This window comes from Chionomys nivalis, chromosome 3, assembly GCF_950005125.1.
Source record: "Chionomys nivalis chromosome 3, mChiNiv1.1, whole genome shotgun sequence".
In the NCBI taxonomy this organism is placed as follows: domain Eukaryota; kingdom Metazoa; phylum Chordata; class Mammalia; order Rodentia; family Cricetidae; genus Chionomys; species Chionomys nivalis.
In genome coordinates, this window is record NC_080088.1 from 74905304 (window position 1) to 74928630 (window position 23327).

The window sequence follows — 23327 nt, forward strand, 5'->3', positions numbered from 1 at the left end:
TTGGTCTGGTGAATTCGAAAACTGGAAAAGCTGCGAGTGGCGACTGCAGACTCCACACGCATGGATACCAGCCTGGCAGGACTATCCTCCTGGATCACTCCATGGATCATCTGAAGGAATGGGCGGGAGTAGGAGCCCTAGCAGGCTTAATGGTGCTTGCCTCCCTGGTATGCCTGTGGTGCATTTGTCACATAAGGGTTTCACAGCATCGCAATGCAGTTATGATCATTCAGGCCTTCACGGCCATTGAGGCAGGACAGTCTCCCCAAGTTTGGTTAGAGATGTAAGCGAGCACAGGATGCGAGGCTTGCGCACTGCACTTGAGGTAAGCATACATCAACCTCAAGAAGAGCAAGTCTGATTGCATGCGGGTTGGTGTCTAACTCCCACCTCTGTAAAAGGACACCGGACAGGTCTAGTGTTCTCTGGGTGGATGACACCTGGACAGACACTAGTACATGTTCCATTTTTAACAGAGATCCGACCTCTACTCTTGCCTGTTGCTTTGCAAAACAAAAAGGGGGAACTGTAGAGAGCCGCGTGGAGTCACATCTGATGGCAATGTGTAGAGAGCTGCGTGGAGTCACATCTGATGGCAATGTAGAGAGCTGCGTGGAGCTGCACCTGATGGTGCTGGCTTCCGCCCTCCGCGATCCCGAAAGCGAATGCTCTCTGTGATAATCAACTCCTAATATCAACTAGGCCTGACTTATGCTATTATCACGCAATGATTGTCAGCTGCTTGTGTATGCGTGGACCTATGGGTAGTGCCCACCTGGCAATCCGGGGTTGGTTGCCCATGCCTACTTAAGGGCTGGGAGAGGTTTGCCCAGGGGAGAGAGGAGAGAGAGGGAGAGAAAGAGAAGGGAAAAGATTGCTGTGAATAAAGTCCTGAAATAAACTGCTTAGCAAGAAGAGCTCCGGTGTTGCGTGTCTTCCTTGCTGGACGAGGGGGCCGTGACATAAAACAATAAGAAAATGGTGCATAGGTGAACCCCAGTGGCAGAGTGTGTGGCATGCTTAATATTCATGAGGTTTTCGTTCAATCCTAGTACCAGAAAAACAGATAAACTATCAGAACTTTGGGTAATAGGGGCATAACTTCAGCATTTACCCATTCTAACTTTCACATTTGGCTTCACCATGGAATTCCCGACAGCCAGTAGATCGGGAATTACACAAAATGAGAGTAAATTTGTCTGGATGAGATCCCTTCTGAAGAGTCACTGTAAATAAGGGCAGGGGCCATCTTTGTTAGGTACTCAGCTCCTGGTCTGAGAAGCCATACTCTGTTGAAGACACCGCCCTATGCAGACCTGGGAAGGAAGAACAAGGAAGGAAGGGGAACTGCTCTGCATGGCCTGGAGAGCCCTGGAACAGAATGCATGGAGGAAGAGAAGGTCCTAGGGGACCTGAGAGCAATTTCTCTTCCCCAGGTTAAGCACATACCCTCCAGTTCTGCTGTTTTGTACCCAGAACAAGCTTAATGATTCTTAGGTAACTCTAAACAAACCATAAATAAGAGCGCATTCTCTGAACTTGTCAGAGTCAGTAACTAACAAGCCAGTGTGTTGCAAACGATCTTTATTTTCCAGCTGACAGTTTTGGACTTAGGGCTTTCTTCCCTTCTTCCGCAGTGACTGTCCTTCTCCAGAGAAAGCAACGAATCTGCCCCCAGCTTCATCCTAGGTGTAAAAACAGGATAGCACTTTCAGAAATTCCTCAAAGTTTACAGCAATTGCTTTATTCTATGAACTCACGTGTCCTCTATCAACTTTCCCTGCTTTATTATTCATAATAAGAAATGCTTCTTGAGGGGCTGAAGAGATGGCTCTGTGGTTAAAAGTACATATTGCTCTTTCAGAGGATTCAGTTTCAATACCCAGCATCCATGCTGGGTTGCCTGTAACTCCAACTCCAAGGGACTTGATTCTTTCTTCTAGGATCCTAGGGCACACGCATAGAGAGCACATATACACACAGCATATATTCACGTAATCATCTGTCTCTATCTCTTTGTCTGTCTGTCTCTCTCTCTCACACACACACACTCACACATACACGGTCTCTGGATTTTATGGCAGTGAGAAACCCACAGATCACAGCCCTGAGTCTCTACCACCTTGCTTTTAGATTCACTGCACAACCACTCCTAACTTATGGAGGGGCTATGTCTTGACAAGCCATTTTCAGATGAAGTTATCATTAAGGTGAAAAGGCATTTCCTACATCTCCCTTCCGAACACCCCAGCTCAACTACTCCACACCAGTGTTCTGGTGGCTTCCCATGGGACATGGAGAGGGAAGGGAACCTATGGCTCCTTGCTATTATTCAGCACTCAGAAGGATCACACCACCTATTAGCCCAGGAAATTATCAAAATCTAAAACTCTAAACAGTTTCCATTCAACATTTATCACTTTTACAGCAACAGAAATTCTGAAAAATTCTAAACTGAACCATGATAGTTTGGGAGCTTTTTGCACAATAATCACTTTGTATTTTTTTTGTTGTTGTTTGTTTGTTTTGTTGTTTTTTTCGAGACAGGGTTTCTCTGTGGTTTTGGAGCCTGTCCTGGAACTAGCTCTTGTAGACCAGGCTGGTCTCGAACTCACAGAGATCCACCTGCCTCTGCCTCCCGAGTGCTGGGATTAAAGGCGTGCGCCACCACTGCCCGGCTCACTTTGTATTTTGTATTTATAAAAAATTTTTTTTTCTGGTTTTTTGAGACAGGGTTTCTCTGTTTAGCAGTCCTAACTGTCTTGGAACCTACTCTGTAGACCAGGCTGGCCTTGAACTCACAGAGATCCACCTGCCTCTGCCTCCCAAGTGCTGGGATTAAAAGCATGTGCCACCACTGCCCAGACTGTATTTTAAAATTTTTATGTATAGCCGGGCGGTGGTGGCGCACGCCTTTAATCCCAGCACTCGGGAGGCAGAGGCAGGTGGATCTCTGTGAGTTCGAGACCAGCCTGGTCTACAAGAGCTAGTTCCAGGACAGGCTCCAAAACCACAGAGAAACCTTGTCTCGAAAAACCAAAAAAAAAAATATATATATTAATTTTTTATATATATATAAAAAATATATTTTAAAATATATTTAAAATATTTAAATATATTTTTAAATATATATTAATATATTTAAAATATTATATTAATATATTTAAAACATTATTTTAATATATTTAAAATATTAATATATTTAAAACATTATTTTAATATATTTAAAATATTAATATATTTAAAATATTTAAATATATTTTAAATATATATTAATATAATTATATTTATGTATATAAGTGTTTTGCCTACATATCCCTGTGTAAAACATGCATGCAGTGCCCATAGAGGCCAAGAGAGGGCACCAGATTCCCCTTAGGACTAGAGTTACAAATGGTTTTGCGCTACCATGTGGTGTTGGGAACTGAATCCTGGTCCTCTGTGTCACTGCCCTTTCTCCAGCCTTAATCATTTTCAGTGTAAAAAGTGTACACTCCACTAGAGAAAAATCACCGTCCACTTACTTCACCAACCCAAATGTTATTTCCAGTTACTTTCCTGCACATTTCCTTAATCTCCAAATCTCAGACCCTTGAGTTTCTAATCTAAATTCCTTACTTCCAGGGTGGCAATTCGCTAAACTACTGAGACAAGCAGCGTACACTCTGTATACAGCTCTGTTCTCTTTTGTTTTCCAGCAGGGAATTCTGGACTAAAAGGTGCACATACTTCAAAAAGCTTTTTATATACAGACCAAGCAACCATAAAAAACCACTACCAATCAATTCTTTTACAAGCAGCAAGATTTGTCTTCAACACTGTAAAAACAACAGGGTGCCCCTCCCCCCAACAGGCTTCAAACTGCTGGAGAGTTGAGAAATATCTCTTGGTTTCCTATGGTAGAGGAATCTGCAATTTTCTTCACACCTGCTGTGTGTGACTCACAGCATCTCTAAGTTAATTTGATGTTTATATGATGACAACCATGCAAATTTTAGATTTGAGGAGATTTAAGGAAGCAATGTTCACATTTGATATGCATTCACTTTTTGTGAGGCAGATGTTAAATTCATGGCCAACTGGTTATTCCACAAAACTGGAGAGACTTGGTTACAGCAGTAGTGAAGCCTGGTCCTCAATTACAGCACAGGACCTGGTAGAAAGATGAGGCTAGGACCACTGAACAACGAAGTAGGGTTACAGGTATTAAGATTTCCCAAGACCAAATTCCTGGAGAGGGCAATTATGCTGATGTATAAAGACAATCTACACATGATGATCACACCCTAGCTCTATGCCATGCAGCAGCTTTGAATGCTTAGGACAGAATTGAAGAAGTCAGAAAGAGAACTGAGTCATTTACTAAAGTTGTACAGGGCCCGAAAGAAACCACTAATTTTTTCAAAGATTGACTTCAGCAGTAAATAGAATGATACCAAATTCAGAAGCTAGACAAATAATAATTGAATCTCTACTTTTGAAAATGCTAAATTACCATGCAAAAGGGTAATTAGGCCTTTAAAGGTAAGATTAGCACCCCTAGAGGAATGGATCCAAGATACAGTCAATATTGAATCTCATAACCATCATGATTATTGGACAGGAGAGGTGATTTCCAGAGGCTTGAAGAAAAATCAATATGCCAGACGTTTTAATTATGGTTAACAAGGTCACTTAAAATGGAACTGTAGGCAGGGCATTCCTGGAAACAAAGTTTTTTCCAAGAATAATCTAAGCAGAATGCCCCTCCCATATGGAATATGCAAAAGCTGTGGCAGAGACTAAAGAATTGGACTAAAGAATGTAGATCAACAGGGGACAGACAAGGTAACCCTTTGTCATTGGGAAACAACTGCTGTGTAGAATGCAATCGCAGCAAAATGAGCCACTTATAACTGATGCCCAACGCCTTAGAGTAAGTTTCTGTGTAGTAATGCCTCCTGCTTCTAAGGCAGCCTCCCCCCATACCACAACCCGTGACAGACAAGAACATGCTGGTCATAGAGGCCTGCTGTCCTGATATCTCTGAGAAGGTCATTTTCTCAATGGAATGACACTGACACCATGTGTGGTGGTCAGGGGACCTGGCTCTGCACACATACATCTGTACAAACATAACCACAGCATCAGGCTCACAAGTATATCCCAGCAATGAGATGTTATGTTATTTATGATGTACACAGAAGGTACCTAGCACCTGACTAGGGCTCTGTGAGCTAGTATCATGCTAGTCACCATTGTTGGGTAGTGCTAGGCCTGTAGCAGAGGCCTGAACATCCATGACGGTATTCATGCTAACTTTCGATGTCTTGATGATTTTGATCCATTTGATTTCATGCTAGCACATGCACCTACACCCAGGTATCATGTCCAGCCAAAGTCAGCTGGGTCTGTTCACTGTGCTCATCTCTGCAGGACTCTTAGCCCTACTATCCCTACCTTACAGCCATTCCACTTACTCAAGAGTCACTATACAGAAGTGGCAAGCTCTAGTTCTAGGTTGGAAAGAACCAGAGTTAAGCAAGAGTATAGTTCAGCATGTGTAGGGCCCTGGGTTCAACTTACCATCCTGAAACAAACAGCAAGCAAAGAGAAGATGAGACCCACCTGGAGCCCTAGATCTTTCGTGGCCAAACCTAGAGTCAGCTTGGTTGCCAGGCCTTAGCCAGTAGACCTGCAATGGATCTACAGAGCTATCAGGCCATTAAGAACAGCAGGACCACAAGAAAGTGGTTAAATATGACAGACGCACCCTATTTTGAATGACAAAAACACTAGTCATTACAAGTAAGTCAAACTGATGACCAATGAAATAAACTCACCTCTTCAACCTTTTTGACCAATGGACGTGAATTTCTGATGAAAGTAATCTTACCAAGCTTAAATTCGTAATTAGGAATCCCTCTGTGAAGATAATAAACAAGGAGAAAGGTTAGTTCCAAGAAGGACTAAGATCTGGTTCCGACAATCAAGAGGAAGGTAGGGAGAGACGGCAAGTGCCTTCTTTGTAGATCTCTGGTATACACTGCGCTACCCTCTCTGCATCTTCTAGGAGGGAATCACAAAGTAAAAACACTGGGTGTGAAATAGGGGACTGTGGGCTCCTCTGATAGTTCTTCACAGGAACCCATCCTCAGTGTTCTCTTTCTGGTCACACAAATAGTAGACAGCTAACACATCCCCATCCCTGACCTGGTAGCTACTAGAAGAGGATTTACCTTGAATCCCTAGACCAGCACCATCGCACTCTACCACTGTCAGAGGGCAAGCAAGAATTGAAGCCTACCCAGTAGCTTGTTGGTCTGTTTCTAGCACTGGAATGAGGCTCTCCTATGTTGGGAGCTTTAGCACAAAGGTCTGTGTCAGACCTTTCTTGCATCAGGGACACACTAGGTCAGACCTACCTTTTAATATCTCCAGGCTTGATGGGGGAGGGACTAGGCTCAACCCCTTTCTTCTTTCCATCCAGTCTATTCCCAGAACCAGAGAAGGCCTAGACAAAGAAGTCCAGAGGATATATGCTAAAGTTCAATAGTGAACAATATGCGTCTTCTACTCAGAGACCCCAGAATAGGTGTGAGCTGGTGGCATTGTCCAGATCCCCTTAAGTGCTGCCAGCCAAGATATCTCTATCAACCCCTCCGAGAAATGCAGGAAACCCACCTAAAACAAGCAGCAGCAGTGATGGCAGACCCCGTGGCAAACACCTGCCAGGCCCCTTTCCCCACATCTAGTCATACCTCTCCACTATACCCAGCACCTCGGAGCCTGCACATGCGCCACTTCTACCTGTTTACCAGGGAGCCTGGCTGGCAAACATGCAGCTACCTTTCAAATGGTACAGTTAACTAAAAGCAGGACGTGCTAACAATTGGTGAGCCTAAAGGAAGGACTGCGTTTATCTATTACACTAACTGAACTTTTGGTAGACACGCTGCCCGCACACTTATGTAGGGATCATACCCAAGTCCTATGTTAGGTATAAGTTTTGAAAGAAACAAGAGAAGTTGGAAGCCTTATTGAGTTGTCAAGGTTCCAGGAGAAAGCACATAATTGAAAGGCTTGGTAACTGAACAAATTCCCAATTTGTTTGCTCATATGGATACCCAGAGCTCACGTCCTGCTAATGTTCACAAAGCATCAATGAGAACAGTTCCTGGTATCAGGATGCAGAGACACATTGCCTGGTACTCACACGAAAGCCCACCTCTCCACCATAGCCACTGTGGTCAGCTTCTCCTTCCTGACGGAAAGACAGAAAAACAGGAAGTGAGTTTCTCAGACTAGATGGTCAATTTTCCCCAGAGCCTCCTGTTTTCACTGCTACCCCAGTCTTCATCAACTGAACACACCATACTCTTAGGAGGCAAGCCTGAAAAGAGCAGGCACCGTAACCCAGGCAGTCCTGCAGAGTCCACTCACTAACAAAGACAGGAAGGGCCAGGCAAATTGGCTCACCAGGTAAAAACACTTGTCACCCAGCCTGAAGACCCGAGTTCAATCCTTGGTATGCACATGGTGGAAGGAGAACCAACTCCCAAAAGTTGTCTTCTAACCATCACACACATGCAAGGTACATGCGCCCCTAATCCCCACACAACATATTTAAATGTAATGAAAACAAACAAAAAGAAGCATGGGTATAAATATCACACACATGGTTAATCGGGAGGAACTCCACCACTTACTATCGACTCCTCATGCTGCACTGGTCTTTCTGGTTCTTTGTAGCCCAAGGGAGCATCAAAATCCACCTGTGTTTTGAAAACAAAAGGTGAAATTCTGAGATGTGGCCACACTCAGTCTCCCTCACTAATCAGACAACTGTAGCTCGAGAGTTCTAGGAAACAGTCCTGACCGTGCATTCTGCCCAGCCTTCCCAACAGCAGCACTTTAGACAGGTCAGCACCACTACAGGAGCATCAGCATTACAGACACCGCTGCTACCGGGAGCTGTGTGTGCATGATTAGTTAACTACAACTATCAGCAAGGAGGTCCGTGTATTCACTACCTCAGGGAAGACACTAAACAGTACTACAACGATCCATGTTACCAGCAACCATTAATCTGTCTTCTATTTCTAAAGTCTGACACCTTAGGGTATCATATGAATGAGTGGAGACGGTGTTACCTTTTTTTTTCTTTCTGACAACCAGGAGTCTCGTCAATAATGTGTTTCCACTTAGCTCTTAATAATCAAACATTCACTCCTTAGCAGGTCTGAGGGGACTGTGGATCCAGCTACCTAAGTAGTTAACTGTCACTCCCATTCCCTAGGGACCACTAGGTGAATGGCCTCTTCCTAACACTCATGATAGCATCTTCCTCCCCTCCCTCTTCTGCATACCTTCCTGGATCCTGACTTCTTTTTTTTTTTTTTTTTTTGGTTTTTTGAGTCAGGGTTTCTCTGTAGCTTTGGGGCCTGTCCTGAAACTAGCTCTTGTAGACCAGGCTGGCCGCGAACTCACAGAGGCCTGCCTCTGCCTCCCAAGTGCTGGGATTAAAGGCGTGCGCCATCACCACCCGGCCTGACCTCCTTAAAAATCTGAAAAAGTCACTCACATTCATGTCACATTCAATAATGGATACTGCCTTGTCAGGTTTGGTCTCCATAACCCGCAGTTCATAGATCTGCAGAAAGAACAGAAAGTTGAAGTTCTGAGGTAGTAACAGGGACTAGCAACATCTCCGTTACTGTGGCTCACCGCCTGGCCTTTACACACGAGCTTCACATCACATCATCCCTTCCAGCACTGATTATGCTGCTATGTGGTCGGATCAAAAGGTACTGGTCCCCAGATGTGGGTGACCCAGAAATTCACATCTGGGAATTTATTCTAAGAGAAGAATTAGCTAAGTGTTTAAGGAGAAAAGTGTACGAATGCCCCTACCAGTAATGCTAAGTTTATCCTTCGAAAATGCCTATCAGTAGATAAATAAATTGTATTGCTTACATAGGAAGGAAGGAAGGAAGGAAGGAAGGAAGGAAGGAAGGAAGGAAGGAAGGAAGGAAGGAAGGAAGGAAGGAAGGAAGGAAAGAATCTGGGCTGAGGCTGGATGGAGCTCAGCTGTTTTACACAGACACCTAGAGTGTAGATGGACATGCATTGGCCGCAGTGAATAGGTGGCGGTCAGAGTACACCCCTCAGGGGTTCTTTCCTCCTCCCATGTGGGCTCAAGGGATCAAACTCAGATCACCAGGCTCATGGGATCAGCATCTTTATCTGCATCTCCCCAGCCCTGCAGTTTAGCTGTAGAGCATTTGAATAGTATGTGCAAGTCCCTAGGTTCAATCCCCAGCACTGCAAAAGCAAATGAATAAAATTAAATGACAGGGGCTGAAGAGCTGGCTCACTGGGTAAAACAGTGGCCGATGATCTGAGTTGGGATCCATAGAACACACAAATAGGCTGGATACAGTGACCCAGAAATCTGTAATCGCAGCATGCCCCTATCAGGAAAATAACTAGAGGTACACAGGGTAGCTGGTGTGGCCCAGACAGCAGTGAACACAGAGACCCTCCCTGTACCAGCAAGACCTACTAACACACGAGATTGTCCTCTGACTTACACACACACACACACACACACACACACACACGCACGCACGCGCGCGCACGCTCAAAGTAATTATTAAAATAGGAAGGAAATGAAGGGAAGAACAGATTTTTTTTTCAAGTGAGCATTTAAATCTCATTTCGAATCTACATGCTATTTAACCTATTCTTATTGTGCAAAAACTTCATCAATAATTTGAGTATCATCATTAAAAGTCATTATCACCTATTATAAACAATACTGTGAAGCTGCTTATAGATTACAGCTTATTTTAAAAGGTATTACCTAAAAAAAAAATCTGACAAAGCACAAGATAAGAACATTTATTAAATTTATACCCTGAAAATATTATGAAATGAGAAAGTAAGAATTCTCAATATTAGCTGACTTGAACACTCAAGATACAAGGGAACCATCCCTACAGTTACACCATGTGAGGAACTGGCTGAGCAGGTTCCTGTGACACAGTTGTGGGGACCTAGTTTGAGGGGTCTAGAGTGTTTTGAAGAAATTCAGCACAGGTCTCAGGGAAGCCAGGCTGTGCTTGGCTAGGGTCACTACTGAACCCTGCAGGAGGGTCCTAGCACAGCTCCACAGCTGTCCGTTCGTACCCACAGTGTCCTGCTCATCGCTACAGTCAGCCACGATAGCCTTGATGGCAAGACTTGTGCTACACCTTCCATCAACATACTCTGTGGATAGTGGGGAGGTGATGCCTTTGTGAGCTTTGTGGGAACTCCCCTGTCATTTCATCTACTAACTAAGTTGTCTTTACTAAGAGACCTAAGAAGCAGAGAACCATGGATGAACATAAGCAGTATTCAGATTCAACAGACCTAAGTCAGGAAGCAGCTAATGGAAGATCCATGTAGGAAAATTCACGCTCCCATGAGAAGAGAGCCCAAGAGGCACTATCCTCAAGCAGCTAAATTCTACTTCCAAAGTCACCAACTGCAGTCTGTCCCACAGCAGGCTCTGCTCCTCAAAGGGCTGCCTGCTTTCAACAGAGGGTGTAACAAGGACATGGACACAGCTTGTCTTTGGTTACTCCTAGCATGGCAAAAGGCTTGACTTCGATAAGCTACCAAAAGAAAAGACCTTTGGTGGGGGGAGAGGGAAGTAACTTGCTTTGTAGTCTAGATCAACCTTGAACCCACAACCCTGCTGCCTCAGTCTCCTAGATGTTTAGATTACTAGCATGACCACCATGCTCAGCCGGCAAAGGCTTTAAAAGACAGATTATTTTGTTTATGAATGTTTTGCCTGCATATATGTATATATTTGCACCAGATGCACGCCTGTTGCCCAAAGGCCAGAAGAGGGTATCAGATCCCTTGGAACCAGAGGTATAGGCAGTTGTGAACCTCTAACTGGGTACTCTGCAAAAGCAAGAAGCGCTCTTAATCACTGAGCCACCTCTCCAGTCCATTAACAGATGCTTTTAAAAGCAGAGGTATAATGAGTAAATATAAAAATATTAAGCTTATTAATATGTAGTAAGTCCTTAACAGTTTCTGCACGGCCATGACTTTTCTCACTGCTCTGACAAACAGCTGACAAGAACAACAAAGGAGACAGGTCTGTTTTGGCTCTCAGCTGAAGCAGCTCAAGGTCACACTGCTCCGCAGTCAGAAATGGATACTAGCGCTCAGCCTGAAGCATTTTCACTCAGTCTAGGACCCCAAACCATGGGATGGAATCACCTATAATTAGAGTGGGTCTTCCCATCTCAACCTTATCTAAAATCCTTCCTTCATGGACATGCTCAAAGGTTCGATTCCACGGTGTTTCTAAATCCTATTAATAAATAGCAATCAAAATTAACTACCACAAAGAGATGGCCCAGTGATTTACTTTATATATAAACACACACACACACACACATATACGTCTTTCTATCACACTGAGTGAATTAGGAATCGAAATATGAACCCAGGAAATTAAAAAAAAAAATCAAATAGGCAGCAATTAGGCCATAAACCCCAATTTTAGAAAGAAGCCTCATTCAATACCAGAGTGGACAATGATGATGGACTCAAACATTCTCTTGTGGAGAGAGTGGGGAGTCTCGTGAAACCTTGGACCCACAACCCTACTCTGTCTCCTAGATGGTACGATTATGAGCACGCACCACCAGGCTTAGCCAGCAACGGCTTTTTAAAATTAAAAAAAAAAAAAAAAAAAGGAAAGAAACATTTGTTTCTATTTTAAGTCTCTGAATGTTTTGCCTGCATACATGTATGTGCAGCACAGGCATTCCTGGAGTCCACCGAGACCAGAAGAAAGTTCCCAGACTCAAGAGGCCCCTCCCTGAGAGTAGCTGCCTGTAAACTGTACAAGGAACTCTGCTGGGGAACAATCTTTGTACACTGTAAATACGTACTACTCTGACTGGCTAATAAAGAGCTGACTGGCCTATCAGCTGGGCAGGAGAGCCAGACTAGAATTCTGGGAAGAAGGGCAGAGTCAGAAGAGTTGTCAGGAGACACAGAGGGAATAAGACATGCTGGAGGACAGGGAAAGCCACAAGTCATGTGGCTTACATAGATTAATAGAGATGGGTTAATTTAAGTTATAAGAGCTAGTAACAAGCTTGAGCTAGCAGCCGAGCATTTATAATTAAGTATCCATGTTGGTTATTTGGGAACTGGCAGGCAGGAAATAGAAGCCCACCTACAGAACTCCACTGATGCAGCCTCCATGCCACACCCCAGTTTACTCATGCTCCTGTAACTCACCCCAATAAACTCTTTGGATCACCAAAACAAACTTAGATGGAATCATCTCTTTGGTCTGTCGTTTCCCTCTCTCTGGGGTAAAAAAGGCACAGTAACAGAACATTCTTTTAGGGGTAAAGTAGCCAGGCTCACCTACCTTCTCATTGTAGTTGATAGCAATCACATCCCCAGTGGTCAGACAGGCAAAGTTTCTCAATGCATTTTCTAATCTGCATACATGCTGTCAAGGCAATGTGACAGAGCGCATACCTTCAATCGGAAACAAGTGTCTGTGGGAAGTTGTGGCTGTTCATCTCAGATGGTGTGTGAATGTAATTTCTCAAAGCCTAACCCAAGTGGTCTATTTCCTCTAGCAGAGCAGCACTTCCTAAATCTTCCCAAATGATACCAACTGAGGATTGATTTCTCTGACTTCAGTCCCACATGCTGTTACACGAACCAGTTCATGATGAAAAAAAAAAAAAAAAACCTCTGAAAGTAAGCCTTTAAATGCCTCAACACCTGTGTTACAGAAATGAAACCTTGCAAAAGAAAATCTTTCTTGAGTGAAGAATTGTTTGAAGCTTTGTTTTAGTTTTAATTATGTGATGTCATGGGTGTTTGTGTGGGTATGTAAATGAGTATGCTCGCTCCTGAGAAGTTAGACCAGTAGATTCTTACAGAAGGAATCACAAAAAGTTGTCAAAAACCAGACCTTAGCTCTAGAAATGAACTTTTCTTAACTGCTCGGGCATGTCTCTAGCCTTGCAAATATTTTAATATAAATAATCATTTTGAAGTTAGTAAATAGGGCAGAATTCATACAAGAGAAAAACCCTACTCATAAAAACAATTTGGTAAAGACTTTAAATGTCATAGTTGTTTTCAGGTTCAAGACAAATATTTTGTTTCACTTCTTTTCATCGTGCCTTGAAAAAAGTAATTACCGTGTTCATTCGAGAGTGATAGTAGAGATCATGCAGTGAGGTTTCTATTTCGAACCATCTGAGGTAGATACTAAAGTGTGCTATACGTGCGACCAATCTATTTAGTGAAGTTTAATTTGTGGCATGATTCCTTCTGTGGTGTTGTTCATCCTCTTTTTAAACTTAGTGATAGGTATTTTTCTGCTGTAGTGTACAGAATGGGATGCTCATCATCTAAGTAGTCCAGAGTTCCTTTAAACATCGGAAAGTGTGTCATACTTTTCAAGTAAGGCTGTCTTAAAAGGATGGTGGGCTATTGTTCCTAATTTTGGTTTTTGTATTTTCACAAATTCCTTTCAGATTTTATTGTTTGTTATTTGGCCTGGCTTGGATGTCAGTAATTACTCAGGCATACATTTGAACTCATAATCCTCATGTCAGCCTCTCGAGTACAATTCCACAGGTAGATGATGATCCAAATGTGTGATGGTTTGTCCACATGATTTAATAACGTTTATGTCAAAATGCTTAACAGAAGAGAATATAAGAAACATTAAATACCCATTCAAAGCATTTTTTTGATTTATCTGGTAGAGACATAATAAGGTAGGATATTAAAAAAAAAAAAAAAAAAAAAAAAAAGAAGAGCCCCTGAAAGCAATCTTATAAGTCTGCACTATAACACGGGAAAATTCAAAGATCCTAAAAGGTTATAGTGAAGATAAAACCCCTCCTGCACTGACAGCAAAACATGTGTAGGTCATTCTGAAGGACAGATTAAGCAGCTCCTCCCACAGATGTCACCTAGCTGCAGGACAGGTCACTTCTACCACTGTCTGCACTGTGGATTAAAAACATTTCTTTGGGGCATGTCTGTGTGGATACGTGTGCATGTGCATGCAGCGACTCAAGGAGGCCAGAAAAGGAAGGGCATTAGGTTCCTTGGGTTAGAGGTGACTGTGAACTATTTCATAAGCCACTCTGCCGATCCACTGGATATACTGTGTGTCTTGGTCTTTGTCTAGGTAGCCACAAAACTAAAAGGTGCCTGTAAAGTGACTGAAAAAGGCCAGAGAGCACTTGCTGTGTTTGGACGGGATCAAGAGGATGAGCTAGTCAAATGCTGTTACCATCAATCACAATTTCAATCAGAAACACGTCTGGTTCCCATGTTGTTTGGTGATAGCCAGGAACCCTTCCTTTACAGAGAAACTCTTATGTCAAAAGGATACACTGCTTTAGGGTTGGTAATATCCAGGAAGTCCGGGCTCTGAGGCTGGAACTTAGAGTAGGTAGCCACCTGAAGGTTGACACTCTCCACCTGAACCAGGCCCCCTTCTTCCAACAGCAAATTCTGCATCATCTAAAAAGAAAAAATCTGCATGAAACTCAACAATTAAGAAGCCTCTATAGCTATCATCTGCCAGGTTGAAGACTTGGAACATGCAAATTAATTGTAATATGATGCCATGCAAGAAAAATCAAGAGAGGGACACACATGAAAAGCAGACCAAGAAAGGAATTCAACTGAGGCTGCATCAGCAGCCACTGTGATCTGTCTCTGCCAAGGCAACCTAGACAGGTCATCAGTTTCCAGACCCCTGTACACAATATTCCCTGGAATGCTTACCTCCCAACTCTAAAGCTATCCCATAAGCAGCATTCAGGGCCCCAAGTAATAAGGACCACACTTATGATAGAATGACCACACGATGAAAGGTCACGGGAGGCCTCAGAGATGTCTGCTACAGAGGGTCATAGAAACACTAATAGACATGCATTGATGAACTACCCAGTAAGGCAGATAATGACTGAGGATGGGGATAGACAGATGTGAACAAAGGACAGGGGAATCTGGCATGTAGGAAACTAGGGCACTGTAGTACCACTAAGTCTTTAGTCAGAGGCAGGGAGACATGGTCAGGGAAGAGGGATCGGTTGCAGGTCCCAGAATGGATTTTTGCTAATTTTAAATTGTTTTTGGATAGAAGTTGGATACATAGATGGATGAGTCGAAAGAACTGCAAAGTGAATTTCCGTTGGCCTTCCCTAACACCTCAACAGTAATTAAGACACGGCTACCTCCTTTTATTTTTAGGGGTCCCAATGCTGGCTCCTCCCATGAAAGGCTAACTGAAGCAAGTCTTTAGGTATGCAAATCTCTTAGAGAATATTCCAAAATAAGAAACAGGGACAGAGGGCCATGGTGCAAGTAAGGAGGCACTAGTCTGTGCTGAGCAGCAGCCCCAGGACTGAGGAAGGGGGTGTGCTGCCGGGCGGTGGTGGCGCACACCTGTAATCCCAGCACTCGGGAGGCAGAGGCAGGCGGATCTCTGTGAGTTCGAGACCAGCCTGGTCTACAAGAGCTAGTTCCAGGACAGGCTCCAAAACCACAGAGAAACCCTGTCTCGAAAAATCAGAAAAAAAAAAAAAAAAAAAAAAAAAAAAAGAAGGGCAGGTGTGCTGAGCAGCAGCCCCAGGCTGAGACTCCAGCACACTGTACTAAAGGGCTGGTAATGACAGAAATGGAGTATAGCACGAAGAAGGAAAAAGTGTCAGACCAAGCCCTGGGGAACAGATTTCTGAAATGACTTAAGGACAACAAGTAAGCAAAAGGACCTGAGACGTCACTCTCTGCCTAGCTCATTAGTGGGCACTTTGATGCATATAGCATAGCAGGCCTTGGCCTTGTGGTACCCCAATGCTGGCAGGCAAACGGTTAAGAGATGAGGGTCCAGCAGCTAGCAGACAGGCTAGCATTTATGTAGCCTGGTTCTCCCTGAAACTTGGCAGCTCCGGGTAAGATAAAGCACACTGAACACCCACGCACATACCCCTTGTCGTCTGAGCTAGAAGCTGGGAGACAGCAGGCAAATGCCTGCCCATGCATGAACTAGAAGGACAGCTCACAAAGGGAGAACAGCCCCATACCACACAGGTTTCCTAGGTGCCATGTGGCATCTCAGAGAAAGGAATTCAGATAGTTTCCTGAGCTAAAGTTGTCAAAGAATTTGGGCAAGCAGCCATCCCAGCCGCAAGCCTGAGACTTAAAGGGAGGATCTTCAGAGAGAGCAGTGTTCTACCTCCCACTTCAATAGGTGAGCCACAGGGGCCTCTGCAGGAGAAGAACTGAAAGAGTGGCTACCCTGCACTTCATCCATCCAGGGCAGCTTCAGAGACCAGGCCAGCTACTACAACAGGATACAGGCTTCCCTGGGAAGATTCCAAAGCTGACCTTGTCAAGTGGGCACGGACAGAAGGGAAGGAAAGAAAGGAAAGAGGTGTGTAATCTCCACCACCACCCTACAGAAGGACTGCCACCTCAGGATCCTCCTTCAATGGGTAGTTCTGCTAGCCTCTCTGAGGGGCCCTGCCTCAGGGTCCTTGATGAGGCACCCAGGTCTGCAATGACCTGTGTCTACACAGTTAAGCAGGATGTTTTAAACATGGTACAGCACACTGCTGAAGATGTTCTCCTCTTTCTGGGCCTTTTTACTTGAAGGAAGGACTCTCAGGCATGCACATATATGCAGAAGAGTTGTCTCTACTTACGAAGTTCCCATGGGAAAGACTCTCTACAGACCCTCGCAGCCCAACTCACCCAGTGGGGGAGGTAACAGATGCCTTCATCAGCAACGAACTCCAGTACACCACAGTGTGTCATTCGGTCTGAATTCTTATTAGTCAATTTAAACAGCATGGGATAGGTAATGTTGAGCCGGCCTAAGAACAAAGAGGTTATAAGATATAGTCAGGTATCCCATTCAACACCAATTCCTGTGAAAGAAACCTTATTCACCCAATGCCTGTGCTGTGGCCTTGTACCCTAAACTTCAGCGCTTGCGCTCACATCTTCTTACTGCTAAGTCATAAGGGTATCACTGTCTGCAGGAACACAACATGTGGCCTTAGAGGAACTTGGTAATTTAAATCATGCAGCACCAGCACAGACATGATTTTCTAAATTCATGGTTAATAAAAGTAGCATGTTCATTTATCTATCCATTAACAATTTAAGTGCTAACCATGTGCCACACAAAAATCTGTTCCTTTAAAGGATTTTTAGAGAGGTGAGACTGGGAACTAATATGCACCAGCAGATACTGCAGGAACCCGGGAAGGAAAGAGTGGGAAGCAAGAAAAACCAGGTAACAGGCTTCCTAGTCCCCGAAGAGCCAGCTTTCCAGGTCAGCTAGCAAACACACAATCCAGGAAGGGGGCAGCTGAGCAAAGATATGGAGAAGAACTCAGCCAGTTCAAAGAATGGCCAGCAATGAGGCAAGATGACTGGGGTCAGGTGTGAGTGTGAGTCAGGAAGGGAGAGCCTACGATGAGAACACATGCAACAGAGCACATATCTAGGCCCAGTGGGCAGCCCCAGCTCAGCAAGTTCACAACACGGTATGTCTCCACATTGCAGTGGTCTAAGAGTTCCGTTAGGGCTGCACAAAGGGTAGGAGACAGCAAACAGGACAGGTGAACACTGACTCCAAAGGCACAAGGTCAGAGAAAGGAGAGCCTGGCCACAAGAGACAAGAAAAGCCCGGGGCACCCAGAGAAGGGTCTGAGAGGGTACCAATGGTGTTTGCCATGTCCTGGGCATTTGCTTAACCCTCCCAGAGCAGTAAGGCACTATCATCTCTCCCTTTTCAAGTAATAGGGAAAACTGAGACATGTGGGTAAAGTAGCATGTCCCAAACTACCCTGCTCCGGAATGGTATGTCAAGATCCAGAATAAATCTGCTTAAGTCTGGGAACTGAAGTAGACTGTAGCTTGTCAGGTTAAGCACACACACCAGGACTTCCTCCATAGCCCTGGATGGCCTCCAACTCAGAGGCCTGTCCCTACCTCCTGTGTCAGGATTACAGCTGTACGCCACCATATCTGGCAAGAAACATCCACTATGCATTGAGAGGTAACAGACTTCTGGCCTCTAAATGTTGAAAGAATATGGAGAATCGGGGAAGGGCTTGAGTAGGGTGCTTCACAACAGCTTAGAAAACAGCGTCACTAAGGTGACCTTGCTAGCATAAGGGTAACCAAGACAAGTAGCCCAGGGCCAAGGAGCTAGGCTCACCATCACTAAAACACTGACTGCCAGATGTGGAAGCTACAAGTTGACCCCTGGATGTTCTTGGGTGCCCCAGACCAGGTTCCAGCCACAGACCCAAGACTGCTGTAGTATCCCTCAGCCTCTGACGGATGGAGAGCCTGACTTGGAGCTCCCCAGACCTCCAGCCAGAGAAATAACCTGCATTTCACAAATAAGGACTCCCTCGGTCTTCCTTGGTTAGAAGAGTAACTTAAGAAATCAACAGTTGAGCACAGTGGCAATACCTGTAACCCCAGATACTCACAAAGTCAAGACTGGGAGATTTTAAGTTCAAGGCCAGCTTAGTTAACTTGGTGAGACCCGGTCTCAAAAAAACCTTTTAAAGAACTCAGGGTATAACTCAGTAAGTACTCGCCTGGCTTACCTGAATCCCCAGTACAGCAAAAACAAACAAAAAAAGTCTGAATATTGATCTAATCTGGTCCGAAACCCACTGATCCAGTTCCTGAGCATCTTCTAGGACACTGTTCTAAAGAACACACCTGGGCTCCTTAGTCAGCTTACCCCAAAAGCAAAACCAAGGACCCATCCTTCCTTTGTAATGACAGCCTATTGTGAGCCCCGTGGCTTTTATTCTACCTGCTGCTTAAGTAGAAGCCTTCACTGGACACAGCCACAGCTAGAGCTGACTCATAGGTCACCTCCCCACTTGTCACTAGAACCAGAAGGGTTTGATATGTACCCAATTAACACTGCAGCTCCAACAAGCAAGCACTGATAGTGTCCTTGCTTTAAAGGAGATACTATGGAAAGCCAGACGCTAAGTCAATAATTGGGCAGGGCAAAGCACAAAGCCTAAACACTGCAAAGCGGCACCTATTCTCGGCAAGTCATTATTTCACCCCATAACCAATCTTCACAGGGTGAATTCAAGTGGGAACATCAAGCTCCAAAAGCCAAGAGTGCATCCATAATTAAGGCTATCCATAACCAAGAAAGGAAGCCTGAGACTCTTCTCACAAGAGGCCTTATCTGCATAGAAAGAAAGCGACAGTTCAGCCTCCACTTTCTTCAGGATACAACGCCACACTGGCGGTCTGGAGCTCTGGAGAGCTATCTGGAAAGGAGATGAGACCTACTTCTTGTGGTTCTCTTGTAAATCAACCATTTCTAGGGGACAACCGAGTGAGCCCACACCACCACAGGAACTGCTCAAACACCATGCATTGCACCTTTGTATTGGGACAAGTGCTTGAGGCAAGTCAGGCAATGGGGTGAGAGGCTGGAGGGAGGAATACCCTTCTCAGAGGGGTGCTTATAGTGCCCAGGCAGTGGAAAGCTTAACCACACCTTGACTCGTCTAAGGCACTGTGGCCTTGGTCCCTCTAGCCCAGCAGACCCTGACAAGTGTAACCTAGACCTGTGCACAACGAGGAGCCTATGCTCATGCCTGCACCCTTCTATTGCCCAAATGTCGAGTCACTTAAAACATACTTACTGAGTTGATCGAGGGCCGAGGGCGGCATAATTACTGTGAAAAAGAATAGTTCAGGAATGTTAAGTAAATAAAAATAAAAGGGATATAACAAAGTCAAGGCAAGATGCATCTTTTTAAAGCTTTAAACAGTGGTTTTGGGGTAATCAGAATTTCATAATGACTTCTCATAACAGTCTTACTTGGCGTTAATAACTTCTGTGCTCTGAATGGCACGCGGTCATCAAACATAATTAGCACCCTGCTCCCACCACCCATGCCCTAGGATGAATGACATTTTTACTATAATGTGAGTGTCTGATGCCCACATGCAAAATAAGGGTTATGGAAGGCTACAAGGCTCATTTACAGACTTTGGGGCAGGAAAGGTAACTATTCAAAATAAAAACAAGCACATACTCTTCCCTCCTTTCTCCACATCTGACCTGTCATTAGGCCCTGCTAGCATAGACACGGAGAAGCAGCGGTACTGCGTAGAGAAGCGGTTCTGGAAGACCCGGGGAATCGGGTGATCAAACATGTTGAATGAAAACTAGAAGGAAGAAAGAAATGGTATTATTACCAAAACAAACAAAGGCACTTAAAAAAAATCATAAAGTGAGGCTTCCCCATGCTCGCCAGGCTAGTTGTGAAATCCTGTGCTCGAGTGACCTTGACTCAGCCTCCCACATTGTAGTGGTATATTATTCGTTTTATTTATTTGTTTGGTTTTTAGAGAGGGTTTCTCTGTTACTTTGAGGCCTGTCCTGTTGTAGACCAGGCTGGCCTTGAACTCACAGAGAACTGCCCGCCTCTGCTGGGATTAAAGGCGAGTGCTGGGATTAAAGGCGTACACCACCGCCTGGTTTATTATTTGTATATTGATGAAAAAAATCTTGTCTGAAGACCAGTGATTTTGCTGCCTTGCTTTTCTGGTTTTGGGGTTGAACCACAATTTCCATCTTTGGGTTATTACCCGTGCTACACCACACAACCAGAACTACAAGTGCAGCCACTATATCTGGCTCAAAGGTACATTTCTTCAGGCCAAATACTGGACATGTCACGTCATCAGTGCTGATAAATGTGGCCAAAGACTACAATAAACTAAACTCTCATTAACCAGAATGTCCTGACTTCCTAGGTAGCACAACGAACCTCATCCTTTTTTGCTCCCCCAGTCTTTTCCCTGAGGTCCAGTTTCCACTTTCTGTAGACAATGCAACTTCACTAAAATGTGAGACTTAGTCATACCAGGCCTTCCCATAGCTCTGCTATTACTCCCTAGTCTCAGGTCAAGGTCACCGACCACCCACCATCCCCTAACCTGGCACGTTCCTGTCTGGGCTTGTAACTCTGTCTGGGAGCCCTTTCTCCTCCACCCTTAACACAGAATAACCACCACTTTTACTGAGTGCCTACTATTCGTGCGGATCTGATCTGGGTTTTAAGGAACATCACTTTCATAATATTTGGTACCAACAATGTAAATACCACTTCTGTCCTGGTGAATCTCATATTAAAGACAAGGAATCTAACAATAAAACATGAATGCCCGGGAGTTTTAAAGACAAGATACAGGTATGGGGGCAGAGAGCACCTGAGAACGGACGGATGTTAAACAAGTGTTCTGGAGGAGATCCTCACTAAAGACCCACATGCCACGAGAGGCAACTGGGCAGGAGAACAAAAAAGCATTCCGGGTGGTGTGAAAGCAGTTGCGTGTATGCCCACCCATGTGTGCCTGCCCTCATCGGGCTTTTTACTACAACCCCTTTCTTTCTGCAGCAAGCCTCCTTTGCTTGGCCATGAGTCAGGGTTAGTGCTTCTCCAGAATGTTCCCAGCCCAGAACACATGCACCCTGTCTCAAGTATTTTCTCACACTGGCAAGCGAAGTCAAGACGTGAGGAGGCACAGCCACGGTGGTCTGCTGACCTCCACATGCACACGCGTGCACTCAAGCACACAGACACATATAACTCCCTACCTCTACTGCACAAGCACATGTGCGCACACACACACATCCCCACCAATAAATCTTAAAAGATGGTTCTTCAACTATTAGCACAGACGTTTTCAAACTTTTATTTTTTTTCTTTAAGCATCAGAACTGTGTGACTCAGTCTTAGGTGCATAATCCACAAAACCCCTTCTGAATGAAGGGGTGCGAGGTGCGCTCATCAAAACTCCTTCCCTAAGCCTCCCATCTAGGCTACTTGAGTCTCTGAAACATAAATAACACACTTAGAGTTACATGACAGCCTGCTCCTCCTTTACTGCTTCTATCGTCCATGTTTCAAGCTTTGATGCCTAACACATCAAGTATTCAGTGCGGGTTACATGAGTGAACTTGGAAATTGGATAGCAGGGACACTCATGGTAAAATCTAATAAGCACTTCCTATTTTTTAACAAACAAGTGACATGGAGTCAACACTATATATAGTAGTAAGGAAACATCACTGCAGCCAGAAGGGTGTGACTTCAAATCTCAGTGCCTCGCTTTCGTGATTACTACCTCTGTGCGTTTTAGATCTCTCGGTTCGTATAATAACTACCTATGTTCCCAGAGGGCTGCAGGAGTTAAACAAGGATGCACTGACAGAAAAAAGCGCCCAAAATATTATCTACTGTTGTTATCACGTGAGGAACACAATGTGACATATATCCTAAGACATTATCTTCACTGCATAAAAGGCCGCAGAACTTAGGCAAAGCTTAATGTCCTTCGGATTTTCCTCCCTGGCGCCACTCCCCAGGAACTCTCTCCAGTTAACTTTTGAATTCATGGAAACCTGTTGCGTATCGAGCTCTTAGGAGAACTATGGACACAAAGTAGCAGGTTCCTTTCTACTCTCAAGGCCTGCAGTACCGCCGAGAAGCATACGAGTCATAACTCCGACAAGCTAAGAGGAAAAGAGGCGGCTCGTAACGATGGCTCCCACTTGGGACAGACGCGCTCGCTCGGGAGGACGAAGGAACGAGCCGGACGCAGGCCGGGGTGACTCGGCACCTCCGCCGCCAGGTCCAGGCCCTCCCCGCCGAGCGCCGCAGGCAGCACTGGCCTCACCCGGCTCCCGATCCCCAACCAGCTTACCATGGCTGACAGCACTTGGTGACACCGCTTCTCTTCGTGGACCTTACAATAGAAACCCCGAGCTCCCTCTACACAGCTGCAGCCTCAGCTCTGAAACCTAGAGCCCGCGAGAGGTTCTCCGGAAGTGACGGAAGGGAGACCTCAGGGAGGGTACCGCGGCTTGGCGTCGTAAGCGGAAACCAGAGAGCCACAGAGAGGCCTGAAGTTTGAAAAGTATTCAGAGAAAAGACTAAAACACTTAATAACTTATTTCACAGAACAGCAATTATAATGTCTAGCTAGTAGTCCTTTCCGAATAAACTTGGTACGACCCAGTCTTGTTGTTGACTACAATACCCAGAATGCAGCTAGAGCTTCCGGGTTTGGCTTCAGCCATTATGGACTCGGGCGGAAGTACGCTATATATCAACGTTCCAGTTCGACCAGTCCATTGAAAACGTAATTGCCGTCCTCAAACGATATGTAACTGAATTTATTTATGCCTACGGGTATATTTTTCC

General features: G+C 44.7%; 1 protein-coding gene across 2 annotated transcripts; it reads right to left on the minus strand.

Annotated features, from left to right (window-relative positions):
- Nucleotides 1–1570: 1570 nt before the first annotated feature.
- Nucleotides 1571–22947, minus strand: Ufd1 (ubiquitin recognition factor in ER associated degradation 1). Of its 2 annotated transcripts, XM_057764469.1 has the most exons (12): nt 22828–22947; nt 20151–20283; nt 19755–19787; nt 16804–16925; nt 14435–14565; nt 12434–12506; nt 8564–8632; nt 7689–7754; nt 7196–7243; nt 6405–6493; nt 5823–5904; nt 1571–1685 (listed from the first exon to the last, which is right to left on the minus strand). In XM_057764469.1, the coding sequence occupies exons 1-12, from the start codon at nt 22828–22830 to the stop codon at nt 1611–1613; spliced, it is 924 nt and encodes a 307-aa protein (XP_057620452.1). In that variant the 5' UTR covers nt 22831–22947; the 3' UTR covers nt 1571–1610. The 2 variants fall into 2 exon arrangements, with proteins under 2 accessions (XP_057620452.1, XP_057620453.1); XM_057764470.1 differs by lacking the exon at nt 22828–22947 and having other exon boundaries at nt 20177–20283.
- Nucleotides 22948–23327: the final 380 nt, after the last annotated feature.

Bases quoted from the DNA above. Each gene is read 5' to 3' on its own strand.
- Ufd1 (XM_057764469.1), bottom strand. The intron at 7,244-7,688 runs GTAAGTGGTGGA...TCTTTCCGTCAG, and splicing joins TGCAGCATGAGGAGTCGATA to GAAGGAGAAGCTGACCACAG. The intron at 5,905-6,404 runs GTAGGTCTGACC...TTATCTTCACAG, and splicing joins AAGCCTGGAGATATTAAAAG to AGGGATTCCTAATTACGAAT.